Source organism: Parasteatoda tepidariorum, chromosome 3 (assembly GCF_982258835.1).
Source record: "Parasteatoda tepidariorum strain Cologne lab strain chromosome 3, Ptep-v5.0, whole genome shotgun sequence".
In the NCBI taxonomy this organism is placed as follows: Eukaryota; Metazoa; Arthropoda; class Arachnida; order Araneae; family Theridiidae; genus Parasteatoda; species Parasteatoda tepidariorum.
In genome coordinates this window covers 63,249,878-63,267,763 of record NC_141757.1, presented here as the reverse complement: position 1 = coordinate 63,267,763, position 17,886 = coordinate 63,249,878, and the positions used below count along the sequence as shown (strand labels likewise).

Genomic DNA, 17,886 nt, shown 5'->3' with positions numbered 1-17,886 from the left:
AATTTATTTTAAGAGAATAAATTCTTAATAAATTCGATGGATTAGTATAAATGTATTCTTTTCAAATATTGTGCATTTTATATGCATACTTAAATTCATACATAAATAGATAAATAAGTAAATGACATGATTTGAAATGCCATTTTTCTCATCTCCATCATTATTAATTTTTGTGTTCAGAATCCTTGGACCGACGAAGAAGTAGATACTCGAAATATCGCTGTTCTGCAAGTGTTAGTGGCAGTGAAAGATGCCCAAGACACCCCTCCTGTCTTCCATGAAATACCGCCTGTTGTCAAAGTCTCAGATAGCCTACCTGTGGTTAGTTTAAAATTAATTCTTAATTAAAGAGCTTACAAAGGTAAAACTCATCTCGAAAATTCCAATCAAAGCAAAGTTAACTATTGCAAGTTAAAAAACCTGTTTGAAAACTTTTGATAGGTTACTAATCAGCCACCAGATCTGTCCTAAAGGTCAAACATGCCCTATTAAAATTTCAGATAATTAACTACAAAAATTTTGCAGCTAATTTGCGGTGTAACGGTTAGGCTGTCCGCTTTTTACCAGAGAGAGCTAGGATTCATATCCCAGCCTGAGTTGGGGCAGTGATTGAAATTTATCTCTAATCTTCTTTTCGAGAAAAGTTATTGACTATTTAAAATGTTTTATTCAGTTTATAAATTATTGTTTAAGGTATTTTTTTATTTTTAATTAAAATAAGTAAATTATTCAAAAAAATTAATTTTTTCATTTTAAAAACATTACAAAATATCAATTTAAATTTCAAATTAAATTTTTTTTAAATAATCCATATATTTTAATTAAATAATGGAAAAAAGCTTAATATCCATAATATTTTTGTTTTTATTAATTTAAATTTAAAAAAAAATTAATTTATTTAAAAATAATAATAATTTGTAAATCGAATAAAGCATATTAAGTTGTTATCAACCCTTTTAGAGAAGAAAGTTAGAGATAAAATTCAAACATAACTGCTGAAATTTGAATCCCTGACCTCTTTGGTAGAAGGGCATATTTTACCCTAGGGATAGATCTGGCGGCTAATTTATACCCTATTCAATATTTTCAAACATGTTCTTTAATTTAAGCTTCATTTTGTTTTACATGGAATTTTCGAGATGCGTATTTCCATCGCTAGTGGAATAAGATTCTATTTGATTTTGTTTTAGTCTTATTTAACTTTATAATAGCAATTTAATTCGTTAAGCCATAAAATTTCACAAGTCTCAAAAAATGAAAGTACTGATGAATGATATTTCGCTGATTCCGGGAGTAAGCGGAGATTCAAAGTAAATTTGGCAACCAGTAGTTGGCTCTAAACCTCAGAAAGTTTTTGGTAGCAAATTAAAACTCCAAGATGGTGGAAATAGTTTAAATGAGTGTTAAAAATGTATAAGTTTCGTCAAGTCAAAATCTTAATTTTTTATTTATAATGAATAAAATGTTGCTATTAGCCTGTTAAAATTACATATTTTATGGTATATACTTCAAATATATTTGTAGATTATGAATTCATCTATGAAGTTTTAATTAATACAATATTTCAGCATTGAGACGCGGTGGTTTAAGGGCGTTCGCCTTCCGATGATGTATACGGAGTTCGAATTCTAGCTGGTCAATACGAATTTCGCTCCGACCGCAGTGCTGAACTAAAAATCATCAGTGATAGACGGATCATGCATTAGAAAACCTTTGCCGTCAGGCTAACAGTGGAAGGTTCCCGTAGTTTCCATGTAATTCAAGGGCGGGTTAGTTCCCTCAAAAAGCCCTCCACGAAGGCAAATTCCTCACAATACTTAATCCAGTAATTTCATTGTTTTCTGGATTGGGTTCAAAATTACAAGGCTACGGAGTTGAACATTAGTAGTCGTAAACCCAACATTAGGTCTGCTGATCAACGACGGTTATAAAATAAAATAATTCAAACAACATAGCCGAACTCTACCATGCTACTTTTTGCAGAATTTGTTTCAATATTTATTAATTATTGAACCAAATATAACCATTCCTGGACAAAGATTCATTTTGCAAATAAAATGTATTTTTCAATAACTTAAAACATATATTGCAAAGACAAAATATTAGTTTTAGTAATTCAGTGTGTTAATTTAAATAATATTTGTAAAAAATATTCTTGAGGAAGCGTTTTTAAGTAATTATTTGTAATTTACCAATAAGGTTAATTCACAGAAAAGTAGTATTTTATAGTTGTTGTTTTGAGTTAATTACACTGGTTATCATAAATTAAGGAAAAATCACAAAAATAGCGATAACTCTTTCAAAAGTAAGCCAAACCGTGCAAAATTTGCATATGTTGTCCACTAAGAGTAGCTGAGTAAAATTGCAATATGCAAATTAGTGGCGCTGCACTCGGCTTACGTCATCTGCCTGGAGCATAAAAGTCCAAGTTTGAGAGAAAGCACACAAATTTTACTGTGATTGCGACATTGAAAATCTGAGATAGCCAATTCGTAATAATGACCTCTAGGCATCATTTGCCTGAAGAACTACGATGGAGAGCCATCGGGAGACTAGAGGCAGGGCAGAGTCAATCAGAAGTGGCCAGATGGCTAAATGTGAGTCCATCTGTGGTTCATAGACTTTGGAGGCAATTTCAAACCACAGATTCGGCATCTAGGAGGTTCAGTCAAGGACGGCCAACTGTTACGACCAGTGCCGATGACCGATATTTGACATTAAGTGCACGCAGGAATAGAACCGCTACTCCGACACATCTTAGATCCTCTCTTGCTGCAGCCACCGGAAGGTTGGTGTCAACGTCAACTGTGCGCAGAAGGCTCCACGAAGGTGGTCTGTATGCGAGACGACCAGCCATTTGCGTGCCGCTCACATCACGCCATAGGAGAGACCGTTTGCAGTGGGCCCGACAACATGTCCACTGGACGTCAGATCAATGGAGGCCTGTTCTCTTTACGGATGAGTCCAGGTTTAGTCTAGAAAGTGACAGTAGACGTTATTTGATATGGAGAGAACCTGGGACCCGTTATCATCCATCAAACATCCGTGAAAGAGATGCATACGGAAGAGGCAGTGTCTGTGTTTGGGGAGGCATATCCTTAGGAGGGCGCACATACCTCCATGTCTTTCCAAGGGGAACCGTGAATGCTCAGGTTTATCGAGACAACATCCTTGATGCTTATGTGCGCCCATATGCCGGGGCAATTGGTGATTGCTTCCTGTTACAGGACGATAATGCAAGACCACACAGAGCTCGCATTGTTGATGATTATCTTCAACAGGAAACAATTACTCGCATGGAGTGGCCAGCTCGATCCCCGGACTTGAATCCTATCGAGCACGTTTGGGATGCTCTAGGGAGGCGTGTATCTGCCATCAATCCGCCCCCTCAGACCCTTGCCACGCTTGCAACTGCTTTACAAGAGCAATGGCTCTCACTTCCTATTGAACTGATAGACCGCATAATTGAAAGCATCACACATCGCTGTTTGTGCTGTATTGCTTCTAGAGGCAATCATATTCCATATTAAAGGTACTTTTTCTATTGCAAACCGATACTTCCAATTTGTTTATTTTATACATGTGCTAATTTCTATACTACTATTAATGTCTGATAATTTCTTTTTATGTTGTTTAATACCTTACTATGTGTTGTATATTGTGGGTAAGTTTCATAAAATTCCATGTGTAATTTCTTGAGTTATCGCGATTTTTGTGAATTTTCCTTAATTTATGATAACCAGTGTATTTGCGTTTTAATTTTTTTTTCTTTTAATATCTCATATTTTTATGGAATTAATTGGCTAATTGGCGTAGAAAAATAAAGCTGATGACGCACCTGGATTTAAAAAAAAATTAAATAAACTGCTTTTAGACGAAAAAGTTATAGAAACATGTTGTTTCCTTTAGATGATGCTTTAAAACATTAGAAAGAAAAACATTAAGCTCTAGGTTTTTTCTGTAATTTGGATGAATAAAAAAGAAAGTAATTTTTTAATAACCGAAAGCATCGTCATCTTCTGAGCGTTTTTTTTGTGGAAATGCAAGTGCCTTGGAGAATAACCCTTATAATTTTTAAGTTTATAATCGAAAGTTTAAATATTCCCTTCTTGATACAAAAATAATAAGCAAAAAAGGTATTTTTACATTTTTGTATTTTATGGAAAGTGATTTAATATTTATAAATCATTGTGATTATTTTAGGGTGGACCAGTAACTCAAGTAACAGCAGAGGATGGTGATTATGGCAATCAAAGAAATATTTCATATTCATTTGTTCCAGGTAAATAATTTAGTTTGATAGAACTATTCCTTCTTTATGCTTTACGTAAAATCAAAAATTGATTTTAAAAATTTAATTTCCGAGTAAATCCGCTATCAAATATTAATAACGAGTGCATATCGTGCATAAAAACATAAAAAGTCATTTTAATAAAAACATAAAAATAACTTCGGAAAATACTGACAATATATTTTCCAAATTGCATTCATTTATTATAAATGGTTTATTTTGCTAAATTAGTATTCATTATAAAGGATATATTTTCATTGTAATTAAAGCTGATATTATTCATTTTAATGTACCATTTTTTATTTTTTGATGTATTTCAGAATCTCAAGGTGTGACGTATTTTAATATTCATTCAAGAACGGGTCTGATAACTTTAGCATCCTCTACAGAGCACTTGAGAGAAACGTACTCTACTACAGGACCACTAGTTCTGTCGATTCAGGTAAATAAATTAAAAAAAGACATATTATGAATTATAATATTTCTAGTAGTTTTTAAATTACAAACTTATATCTCTTATTTTCCTATTGCTTTTACGACACAAAAAAAATAAATAAATTAAAAAAAAAATAAGATGAAGTAAAATTGAATAAAAAGAAATAAATTAAGTTAAATTAAATTCAAATAAATAAAATAAAATAAAATAAATAAAATGAAACAAAATTAAATAAACTAACTTAAATAAATAAAATTAAATAAATAATATTTTTAAAAAAAAATTTACTTGATTTGAGCTTCACACAAATATTTTATATTTGGCCTTACAAATGGAATACAGAAAGAAAGTACAGAATGTTTAACTTTTTGTAAAAATACCCATTGTATGAATATCGTTTAGATGTGTTTGATTCTCGGATCCGTGGTGGCTACGGGAACTCAGCTCTCGCCTGCCATTGAGGTGCCCCGGGTTCGAATCCTAGAGTAGACTGGTCAATACGAATTCTGTTTTTGGCTCGCAACAATCACAGTACTGGCATAAATATCCTTAGCGGTAGGCAGATCACGAGTTAGAGACCTCTTGCCGTCTGGCTAACCGTGGGAGGTTTTCTTGATTTTCCTCCTCATCCATGTAACGAAAATGCTGGCTAATCCCATCAAAAAATCCTTTAGGAAAGCTAGATTCACTCAATGCTTGATCCAGATGTTTCCTCGTCTTCAGGATTAGGTTCAAAATTACGAAGCTACGAAGTTGAACATTGATCATAATAGCAGAATTTTGTCATTTGCTCAACATTGGTTATAAAATATACTAAAATACAATGCCGATAAAATATACTGGGTGCTACATATATTTGTGAAATATACAGAATACTTCAAAATATCCTGTCTTAAATGCAAGGGTAAGGTAAGCATACAAAACGAATAAAAATTTACAAAGGGACACGGGGTTGCAAATGCTATTCGGAGTCCCTAGATGGGGTGGCAAATTATTCTTAATAGAAAAGAACTATAAACAAAAATCATTCTACATAAATTATTCTGTATTTCTACACACAGTGATACATGCTACTACAGGAGATGCACGATATTTTTTTCAAACTGTTGCGGCGGTCGGAGGAACTTGAGATACATTTATTATATTTTAAAAGGTGTGCATGCAGCATTCATGTAGTGCGTGTCTTTAAGCGGGCAGCAAAATCTTTAAGCTTTTCCTTCTGCAGTAACGGTTGTAAATGTTAAACGTGTTGGAATGTAGAATAAATAATTGTTATACAAATTCCGTGAAAAATTCTTCCTAATTCATTTAAAAAAAATTCTAATTCTTTTTATTTTATATCAAAATAGCATTTTTAGGTTACAAATAACACTTTATTGTATTTATATGCATCTTTTAGTATTTTAATTTGTGATATATTGATGCAAATAATCAATTTAATCTTATAGCAACGTTTTTAAAATTGTTTTGCTAGGCAACAGAAGTGGAATCAGAATCAATACCTGGTCTTCCAGCCAGTTCTGTTGCGACATTAGCCGTGGTATTAGTGAACACAGAGAACAAACCCCCGAGATTTTTAAGCAAGCGGTATGTGGCCACTGTCGAAGAAAACAGTCCTGGCTTAACTTCAGTGATATGGGAAGGTACGGAAGCACCGAAAGCAGTGGATGACGACCAGGTAAATAGTTACTAAGAACTATATTGTACCAAACACGGGGGTTTGTTTAGATTGAAAATGAATGAAACAGTCCTTAAGACTCCAAAAAATTATCAGCAGGATCTTCCAGAAAATACAGCTATTTTTAGCATTCAATTACAACTCAAATAACAGTGTAATACAGCAAAACACAGGATTAATAACTTCAGACGGTTCAATGAATTCATTAGAGACTCACAGATCAGAACACTATAGCAGTCATAAGCAGTCTAATATTTAGCGAGGCACACTGCTGTTTATATAGCCTGGAGTGGAAACCCAGGAGCTTTCGATATGATTCTAGACGATTCTCGTATAACTCCGTAAATATTGATCCCATCGCTTTGAAATTCGAGGTTCCTAGAACTATCGTTTTGTTGCTAAAATAATCGCCAATTATCACCAAGTAGGCAAAAATTTCGCCTAACCGAGTCAACATTGAAATTCGAGGTTCCTAGAACTATCGTTTTGTTGCCAAAATGATCGCCAATTATCACCAAGTAGGCAAAAATTTCGCCTAACCGAGTCAACTTTGAAATTCGAGGTTCCTAGAACTATCGTTTTGTTGCCAAAATGATCGCCAATTATCACCAAGTAGGCAAAAATTTCGCCTAATCGAGTCAACTTTGAAATTCGAGGTTTCTAGAACTATCGTTTTGTTGCCAAAATTATCGCCAATTATCACCAAGTAGGCAAAAATTTCGCCTAACCGAGTCAGCTTTGAATTTCGAGGTTCCTAGAATCATCGTTTTGTTGCCAAAATGATTGCCAATTATCACCAAGTAGGCAAAAATTTCACCTAACCGAGTCAACTTTGAAATTAGAGGTTCCCAGAGCTATCGTTTTGTTGCCAAAATGGTCTCCAATTATCACCAAGTAGGCAAAAATTTCGCCTAACCGAGTCTTCCATAAGAAATACATTAGGTGTTATTTTCTCACTAAATTACGTTAAAATTACGCTCCTTTCATGCAAATTTTCTAATCTGTCTAATTGTGATCCATCTGAGTTATTTAAACTCGTAACAAAAGAATATTCACAAAATTATACAGTTATTTACAAATTTGTCACAGTATATAATACTTATTTTTCTGCTATTTAGCACAAGTAATTTTAGACATTTTCATGGAAGTAATGAAGAAGGAACTCGCACATTTTGCAAGACATTTTCAAAGTCAAAAAAAAAAAAATTTAAAGTCATAATGTATAATATTGTAATATATATGAGATTTTATTGCACTATCTTGTATTTTAAAATTTTGAAAAAAATGTATCACATACTTTAATGAATTATTTATAGAAACTATAAAAAATCCATAAAAACAATTTATAAGTATAAATACAACGGAATATATAACTATAAAACTATTTAGAATCCATAACTAACAATATCATATTAATCATTATAATTTTTGCTAAGCTTTTTGGGGGTTAATTTGAGAAATAGATATCATCTTTTATCCTTTTGAATAATAAGTTAGAGGAACTACTGCGTGACGATAATATCAATAAAATAAATAAATAAAAAAGTAATGTGTGCCATCGTAAAACTATAAAACTGTCTTTATCACCTGCTCTACAATGAATGTCGAATACTTGATTATTTCTGTAGTCAATGATGGTTCAATGTGGTTTTCTTTAATGTTTTCTAATGACTGCCAGGCATAATAATCTGTGTAGTCCCATAATAATTGGCCGATATACTTTCCTCTGTTGCTGCCCTATAAAAGTCTGGCTCGAATAATTGACGTAACGTCTTCAATTGAAAAACAGATTATTACCATGCAAATTTATTTTATTTATCAGTACACACTCATATGTTGGCTTTAGAACTCAATTACTTAAGTACGGCTTATAAGCCTTTGTTAATTCAAAAAGCCAATAGTACAATTTAGAGAAAGACAGCGCGAAGATACAGATCCAGGATTACGGAGGGATTTAAACGCGGTACATATACGCTACAGAGCATTTGGCGGGGTACACCGCTCTGCTAGGGAAACCCCAACCATGGAGGAACCTGCAAACACCATTAAGAAAATCCTTTCGTCTTTCGGAAGTGAGGAGGAAAAAAGTTTTAGATGGCACTGTAAGGATTACAACAATTTCTCAAGCAGTAAAACGAGCAAGAGCTGGTTGCAAATCTCAGCTCTTGCTCGTTTTACTGCTCGTTTAACAGGAGATTTTATAGTAATTGTTACGCATTGCTTCTAAGCTATTTCTAGGAAATTTATTCAAATTTCTTCACTTTATATATATATATATATATAAAGTGACTTTATATATATATATATATATATATATATATATATATATATATATATATATATATATATATATATATATATATATATATATATATATATATATATATATATATATATATATATATATATATATATTTATATATATATAATCAAATCAATCAAAAGCTCTTTCGATTCTTATATTAATAATACGAATTATGTATTTCTAACATAAATATATTTTTTTACAAACCATTCTTATTGTTTAAGGGCAAAAACGGTAGCTTTGAGTTATTTTTGGAAGAGGATGGCGGAGCTTTTAGTGTGCAACCATCAAGAGGAATGAATGAATTGAATTTCGCTCTTTTGGTCAAGGATCCCACAAAATTGGACTACGAAACTTCAGAGACTAAATACATAGATTTCAAAGTAAGCAATTCCAGAATTTTTCGTTGTGAGGTCAATAAATTGAAGCAATCATTTTTCCGAAAGTGATTTCTCACAGCACTAAAATTATTATAATGCATAATCTTTGTGATTCACTAAAAACATTTTATTTCAGATTGTGGCACGTGAAACAGCTTCAATTCGCCCATTGTCTGCGACTGCAGAAATTCGAGTTCGTTTGCTGGATGTGAATGACAACATCCCCATTTTTTCCCACGAAGTATATAACGTGACCTTACCTGAAGATGCACCGATAGGCACTACCTTGACAAAAATCCAGGTAAACAATACACATAAGTCTTTAAAATATTGATCTCTGTTAGATGCAGGATATTTGAAAAATTAGAATCTTCACCCTCCTTCTGCATTCTGATGGGAAAATTTTCCAGTATTCCAGAGCGTTCTCCGCCCAATGAGGTGACCTGGTTCGAATCCCAGCAGCGGCTGGTTGACATGATTTCTGCTCCAGGCTCGCACCGACTGCAGTGCTGTCTTATAATATCTTCAGTGGTAGACGGATCATGGGTTAGAATCCTCTTGCCATGGGCCAACCGTGGGAGGATTTTGTGTTTTTCCTCACCATGCAACACAAATCAGGCTTACTTCCGTCTTCCACGAAGGCTAGCTTGTCTCAATACTTGATCCAGGTGTTCCCTTGTGTTCTGGGTTTGGTTCAAAATTACAAGGTTACGGAGTTGAACTTTTATTGCCGTAAACTCAGAAATGGGTCGGCTGTTCAGAGACGGTTATAAAATAAAATTATAAAATCAGTCTATATGTTTTTACGCTAATTAAAATTTACAAAGATTTATTGAATTAGATAGAATTTTATTAGGTTTAATACAATGAGCATGTTCAACTCAGCCAGGTATTTTTCAGGCTTATTACAATAAACCCATATGTTTTTTGGTTAATTAAAAATGTGAAAATATTTATTCAATCAGCCAGAATTAAATTAGGCATAATATAATGAGTCTTTTATTATGCCGGCAACTTATGCAGAGAAGTATTGTAAATTAGAATAATGGAGCAATAATTAGCTTAAAAGTACTTGGCTGGGCTTACTTTAGACAGCTCGAAATAAATCTAGTTAAATGAGTAATGGATAATGTAATTTCTTATTAGCCTTAAAGTATCTAAGCTCATTGCAATATGTCTAAAAAGTTTAATTTATAAGAATAAGCTGGAGACTATTATAATCAGCCTGGCACATTGCAAATGACTGTGATGGCCTGCGGAGTGTTGGAGTTTCTAATTTGCCAGCGACATATGTTTATAAAGTAGTATATGACAGAAAGTTTGTGCCTTTTAACTAGTAGATGGCACGATTTGTTTGTGAATCTGTAAAATATGTCTCTGATGATGTTGAATTTTGTGTACAATCAAATTTCTTGTTAGGAAACAATTTATAAAAAAAAGTTTCAATTACTTTTTTTTGACATAGGTTTTAAACTAGAGGCCTACGTGCATCAAAAGCTCCCTGTTTTCTCTATATTATCCAATGGAAAAGTAGCAAGTACTAGAGAAATTTTAGTAAAATGTTGTGCTGGGCTCGATGCTTGGAGGATTAAAGCCAAAATCTTAATTTTTAAATAGTGCAGAAAAATAGTTACAATACTAAGGCATATAGATAAACGTAAAGCTATTTCACGATTTCCCCCAATTTTAAAGTAAGTTAAAGTAAGTTAGAATTAGATTTCGCTTATATACAACCTTTTCCGGTATAGTGTAGTCAGTCTGGTGCCACTAATTCCACAAATCTTACTAACTACTAGAAATGTAATATTAATTGCTTTTAAAAGTTTATCACCACTATTCTTTAAATAAAAATAAGCTGAAGTATGCAGCTTTACTTGTAAGATATTTAAGGTCACACTTGCCTATGTCCAGCTTTGCTGAAAGTTTCACTCAAAATGTACTATTCCCGAAAAGGTGAAAAGTGATATATTGACTTAGAAATAGATTCAAATGTGGAATCTGAAGAGGCTAACACACAAGATCCGTAAAAATACGCGACTAGGTTTCCATGTTCAATAAGACTAGATTCCAGTAAAACTAGATTTTCATACACAGAAATAAACTTAAACAAGATATTGTTTGATTCGACTTTTAAAAATTTTAAATAATGTTTTTTAATATCAACATTTATAAAAAAAATGCATGGTAATTTTAATTACTTTCGTGATATTATTATTTTAAACTTTCATCCACCGAAAATCAAATAATATATCCCCCTTCCCACCTTTTCCAGGCCTCAGACGAAGACAGCGGAAGTTATGGTGTAGTAAGATATACAGCTGTTAACGGTCCCATTGCTGGAAAGTAAGTCTCAAAATATATCATTTTTTTTCATATATTGCAATGATAACTGGGAATCATATGTGGCAATACATTGTAAAAAAATTCCGCATCGAATTGCGGTGAAACGTATCGGCACTCAGGGTGTCGGTACTTCTTACCATAAACTCCATTTTTAGCGGAACATAATACAAAGCAAAAAAAAAAAATATTGTATACTCTAATTTTTATAGTAATGATTAACGTAAAATTGCTGAATCACTCTAATGAAATAAATATTATTGCAAAAAGTACGGCATAATATTTTAAAATTAGAAGAAATTTCACGGATGATGCACCCGGCACTTTATCACGTGCGGTACTTTATGATGTAATTTAATCCGGAATTTTTACAGTGTAGTAATTAGGTGTAGCAATCATATGTAATCATCATACGTGGAAATTGAATCGTAGTTGTTTTAGTTGAAGAACGTGTTAACAGACAGTATAGTGGATTTGAAAAATGAGATTAAATTAAACATAAACACAAACTAAAACATAAACATATATTTCTTACTGAAACATTATTATTTAAAGTAACAAATTGCTTAACAGTCTTAACAGTTACAAATTAATTAGTCTTAAGTAACAAATTAATATTGCAGTTGATTATATAGTATTTTCTTTCTTAAATTAGGAAAATTGAACGTTTTCAAAATGTCATTTAATATTTTTTTATTTGTAAGTTTCCATTATTTCGGACTTATTATAAAAGACTATCGTCAGGAATAAAAAAAAGTTTTCAGATTACTTTCTGATGGTTGATTTAAATACTTAAGGATAATAAGGCGAATGACGAATTGAAAAAAAGAATGCATAATATATACTTTATTGAAGTTCTTGATTCATTGCGTACATTATGTTTTTTTTTATTTTTTATTTTTTTATTTTTCCGGAGGTTTGCTATTGACTATAATTTATTCCACCTGTTCTTTTTTACGATCAATAAAACCCTTTCAGTAGTAAAATCCATCTACTCATTTTAATCTTATCAGCCAACAAACAAAATTGTCCTGATCACTGTAAAATCGTATCGATACGCTTGACGTATTCCATTAATGATTCCCCTAGGGAGAATTCTGAGTACTGCACGTGGTGCCATAATCATTACTTGTGTTAGTCATTCAAATCTTGATGAAAGCTAGCTGTTTTATTTGCATGTAATTGCATTTTGCATTAAACTAGTAAAAAGAAAAAAGGGTTGCAATAACACAAAACTGATGACAGGCTATAAATTTAAAATTGGCTAAAAGTAGCTCCTTATTGTTATTCTCACTTTGTGAATTTCGCAATATATTTAAAACTTATTGTATAAAAATATTTACGTGAATAGTAATCTTTTACTCATAGCGATTTTGTGTTAAAGAAATTTTTTTAATAACTACTCATAATTTACTTTAATAATTTTCTAAAACAACTTAATTTTTTATGTAATTTAATTTATTTTTTACGTATTACGTACTTTTTGAACATTGAAATGGATGAAATTTCAAAAATAATAATTATTACACATTCATTAACATTTATAATATTGATAAATTTGAACATAACATGCTTGAATGAACATGACAGAACTTGCTCTTCAGTTTCTGTCAAAATCACCAATCCTATAAAATATATTTTTATGTGTTATATCGTTTGATTAATTCATTAGAAAAACCTTTGTAGAAGAAAAATAATAGTTTACCAGCAAGTTTCACGTGTTTCTTGTGAATTTTATAAGAGATAGTATTTCTGTGGATTTTGTACTTCCGAGAAGCTTCTGCAATCGACATACCACCAGCAACTGCTTGCAAACATTGTTACAGCTTTTCTAAAGTGTAATCACGGTAGTTTCTCGTTCTAGGTATTTTTTTATAACGTCTGACAATTTTTCTGTCGAAAAAAAAAACGAATGAAATTTTGCACAGAGTAGCCCCACAGTGCATTTTTTCTCTTTTTTCGTTTATTTGTTATTAATTTTCAAATTTTTTAACGCTAACATGATATAATTGTTCATTAATATATAAATAAAAAATTTTGCACTTACGACAATTGTTTTATCAACATCTTTGCATTTCACAGCTAAAGTTTTCACGCACACTTTTCGACGTCTGACGTTCTCGGAAAGTTGATGACATTGGATAAACAAAACACACTCTGAGATTGTTTTAAAATTCGAAAAAATGTTTGTAGTAATAGAGGAGACTTCTATCTTCAAATTCCACACATTTTTAACGTGAAAAAAACATAATACTGAATAGCAGCACTTGAAAAGTGCCAAATTCGAATTTGCACAATGTAGCCCCACATGACGGTAATTTAAATAATAATAATATAAGAATTAAAAAAAAATATTTAATGATGTATAATGAGTTTTTTTAAAAATAAATTGCTACTTTTTAAAAAGTTTTTAACCAAATAATTTTAAATTTTAGATTTTGGCAAGTACATTTTACACGCTCATATTGCTGAAAAAGGATAACTTTTTAGATCCAGTCGAAATTTTGTACAGTCTAAAATACACATGGATATCTTGACTGTATTCGGAATTATTAGTTGTGAAAAGGGGAAAAAACATTAATTTGATTTAAGATATCGGAAGATTTAATTTGAGATATTGGAAGAGAGCGTGGATTGCCAATCAAGTGAAAATATTCGCAGACAAAATAAATTTATCATGACTCTAATTGAAATTATTTTATTTTATAACCGTCGTTGAATAGTCATTCCAATTTTTTTGAGTTTATGACTACTAATGTTCAACTCTGCAGCCTTGTAATTTTGAACCCAATTCAGAAGACAAGGGAACTCCTGGATCAACTATTGGGAGAAATTTGCCTTAGTGAAGGACTTTTGGAGGGCACTAACTCACATTTGTGTTACTACTAGAGGAAAATTACGAAAATATTCCACGGTTAGCATGATGGAAAGGGGACTCTAACCCATGATCCGCCTACCACTGAGGATATTTTGCGTCAGCACTGCGTTCGGTGCAAGCCAAGTGCGAATTCGTATTCACCATCTATCACCGGGATTCGAATCCGTTTCACCTCAGGCAAACGTTCTTTTACCTGAGCCATCAGAGATCAATTGGAATCATTTTATTATCTAACCGTCTTTGGACAGTCGACCCAATTTTGGGTTTACGGCAACTAATGTTCAACTCCGTAACCTTGTAATTTTGACCAATCCAGAAGACAAGGAAAATCCCGGATCAGTACCCCCAGAGGTATACCCCCAGATTTGTTATGGGAACATGGAGGACTTTGAGACTCGACATATTTAACGTGCATCAGTCACCATTTACTACACGGGGAGTCTTCGACCTGCGGGGATCGAACCCACGACCTCTTGGACATGGGCCCACTGCGCTACCAACCAGGCTATCTCTGCCCAATTGTAATCATTTATAGTGAAAGGGATAAAAAAAATAAATTTCTTGAGGAATCGGAATTTTAATTGTACTGAATGTTCAGTAGCGGAATTTTTCAGAGTAAAATGAAAATAATCTATAATTTAGAAATTCATAGATATGGATTCAAATTATTAGTAGTGAAAAAGTTGGAAAAAAATCTTTTATGGGTTGAATTTTTTTTAATTACTTTTAATATTTGTTTTTAAAATATGCACCGTTTATTTTAGCTTAAGACTGGATCCAGTGAGTGGTGAGTTGACATTGCTGTCAGGGGAAGGACTCGATCGTGAGAGAATTCCTGAGTACACTTTAACAGTTGAGGCAAGGGATGACCAAGGTAAAGGTAACAGAAATACGGCAGAAGTCAGAGTAATAATTTCAGACGCTAATGACAACGCTCCACTCTTCCTCCAACCGCGGTACGATGCTGTGCTAAACCCAGATATGAGAAATTTTTACGAGCCATTGCGAGTACAGGTAAGAAACACTAATAAATTATATTTAATAGTGCTAATTAGTTAGTTGATTAGATTACAGAGCCAATACCCTATCGAATAGTTAAAATTGTAAGAAAATAAATGTGTAATTATGTGTATTAGTTCCGAAAGGATTACGGGTAATGGCTGATGTTGTTATACCATGGAGTAGATAAAAAACAGTGTACAAAATGCAGTTGACATAAGCAAAAATATCTGGAACATTTTAAGGAGAGTTGGATTTTTTAATTGAGAATGAATTAAGAATGGAAGTAAAATATTTCTTCTAGTAAATAATAATTTTACGTGCAATATTGTACAGTTTCCTGAAATCCATTCACAATGTAACTTTGATAGAAAACACAGGTTTTTATTAAAAAATTCGCGTTTTTTTTATTGATTACAGAACGTATTCATTACATATTTCTGTATTTGTTAATTATTTATGTATTCATTATACATTTAAATATTCATTATACATGATCTATTATTCATTTACATATTTATTATAGAATAGTATTATGTATCGAATAGTATCCCGGGAAAATTAGTCATCATGGTTTTCTGGCATGTTCGTAGTCTTTTCCGAAGTTTTGTGGCTGAATTTATGTAGATAAAGATGGCTGAATTTCTTTGATAGAGTGTTTAATTTTGTTGTGGCCTAGTTGGCATAAGTTTTAGACTTAAAAGACTTATTATGGCTTTAAATCAAATAGTCTGGGTGACCATACGATGTTTTGAATCTGATATACAAAACAGAAAATTACACAGCCAGGGAATGAGTCAACATCGTTCAACAACTAAAAGGTGCTTATTTATTTCGTATAGCAACCGATATTTAATTATCATGGACCATGATGAATCGCGTAAAATTTTGAGATTAAAAAGATGCCCTTTTAATTTGTTTCAATTTATCAAAAAATCACAGTAAAAATTTAAATGGTCAGAAACGGGCTGAAATAGAGCGTTATTTTGTGAGTTTTAAATATAATTGTATGTGAGTTTGAAAATACAGTATCGAATTACATATCCTTTTTAAAAATATATGTTGCATAGCTTTAGCATTGTCGTATTCGATAAAAAAAGTTTGAAGGATGAGTTTTGCGAATTCTGGTGCTTGAGGACTATATATCGCTCATGGACTGCATTAGTGGCACAACTCAAAACACACGCGTTTTGGACTAAGAACAGGTGTAAATATGAAAATACACATTCTTTCAGCAGCAATACTAGCACAACTCATAATTCAACTTGAAGGTATTCTTTGTTTTAGCGAACTAAAGCATTTCTTATGCATTTTGCTTAGCAATGAACCCACTTATTTCAAAACTTGATTTTTTTTAGTTGTGCCGCTATTGCAGACCAAGAGCGATATAATGTCCTCTGGTGGTGAGCCGAGTTTAAACAGTGCTGCTAGAATGGCCTGGTAGCTGAAAAAGTGTTCTGGCTTTAATTGGATTTGGGAGCAATGTCTTCATACGGTGTATATCCAGTGGTCATGTCTAGAGATATCTTCATGCCTTTGAGGTGTTGTGTTCAGAGTTTAGCTATTACAGATGAGATGTTTTTAAGACAGTTAGGGTCAGAAATGGACGGATTTTTTAAAAGAATCCTTGAAACGTTTGCGCTAGGTAACCACATTTGCGTTTGCAGAGGCGAAGATGGGGGATTGATCCAAGTCAGGGGCTTTCTTAGCAAGGACGTTTGCGTACAATTTTTGTAACAATCAAGATTAATAGACTCTTTTTATTTTAATCAGATTGTAAGCAAGTACATAACAATTAAGTTTATACTCCATAGGCCTATGATGCTGATGGTCCAGGTCCAAACAGTGAGATCACGTATGAAATTGTGAATGGTAACTATCAGGAAAAGTTTTTGGTGGACCCTAATACTGGAGAATTGAGCCTGAAAGCCCCACTTGTACCGAATCCGGAAGCACAAGATCATGGACTGCCTGTCATCACATTGACAGTGCGAGCTCACGATCAGGGAGTGCCTGTTCGGTTTGCTACTGTCCAAGTTCAAGTTCACAATCAAGTAAGAGTTTGGTCAATGTTACAAATTTCATTTATTGAATATTTAAAAGCGTTATTGCTTTTTCAATGAAATAATGTTTTTTTAAATATCTTTTCAGGAATATTTGAATCGCTCTATATCTTTCATAATACCTATTTCGCCGAAAAAAGCATCAGATAGAAAACAGGAACTTGAAAGGTAAAACTATTGAAAATGGCTTTAAATTAATCAAAAAGTTACTACTCAATGAGTCCGGATGCATTTTTAAACATGAAATTTTTTCTTAGATTGATCCCCGATCTTTTAATTCCGTTAAAAGTAGGAGCTCAAAAAGAAAAATTTACTAATTAAATCCGTGCGTGTTTTTTTTAGTAGTATTATAATATTAAAAATATTGCATTATATATAATAATATTGTACACATAAAAATATTGTATACTGTTCTTTAACAAAAGGTCACATCTTATTAGCCTAAATCTTATAAGCGTGAAAGTTCTATCATTTTTACAACTAATAATTATAGAAAGTTGAATTTTTTTTCTCCAT

At 32.3% G+C, this 17,886-nt stretch overlaps 1 protein-coding gene across 2 annotated transcripts in view; it reads left to right on the top strand.

Annotated features, from left to right (window-relative positions):
* Cad86C (Cadherin 86C) overlaps positions 1-17,886 on the top strand; it is a 71,493-nt gene that overhangs the window by 39,956 nt on the left and 13,651 nt on the right. For both annotated transcript variants that reach the window (XM_087159462.1, XM_087159461.1), the window contains exons 8-17: positions 181-321; positions 4,204-4,282; positions 4,612-4,733; positions 6,202-6,405; positions 8,935-9,093; positions 9,227-9,391; positions 11,363-11,433; positions 15,073-15,322; positions 17,122-17,361; positions 17,459-17,538. In XM_087159462.1, coding sequence (XP_087015588.1) covers positions 181-321; positions 4,204-4,282; positions 4,612-4,733; positions 6,202-6,405; positions 8,935-9,093; positions 9,227-9,391; positions 11,363-11,433; positions 15,073-15,322; positions 17,122-17,361; positions 17,459-17,538 — 1,511 coding nt within the window. The remainder of the gene's footprint in view (positions 1-180; positions 322-4,203; positions 4,283-4,611; positions 4,734-6,201; positions 6,406-8,934; positions 9,094-9,226; positions 9,392-11,362; positions 11,434-15,072; positions 15,323-17,121; positions 17,362-17,458; positions 17,539-17,886) is intronic.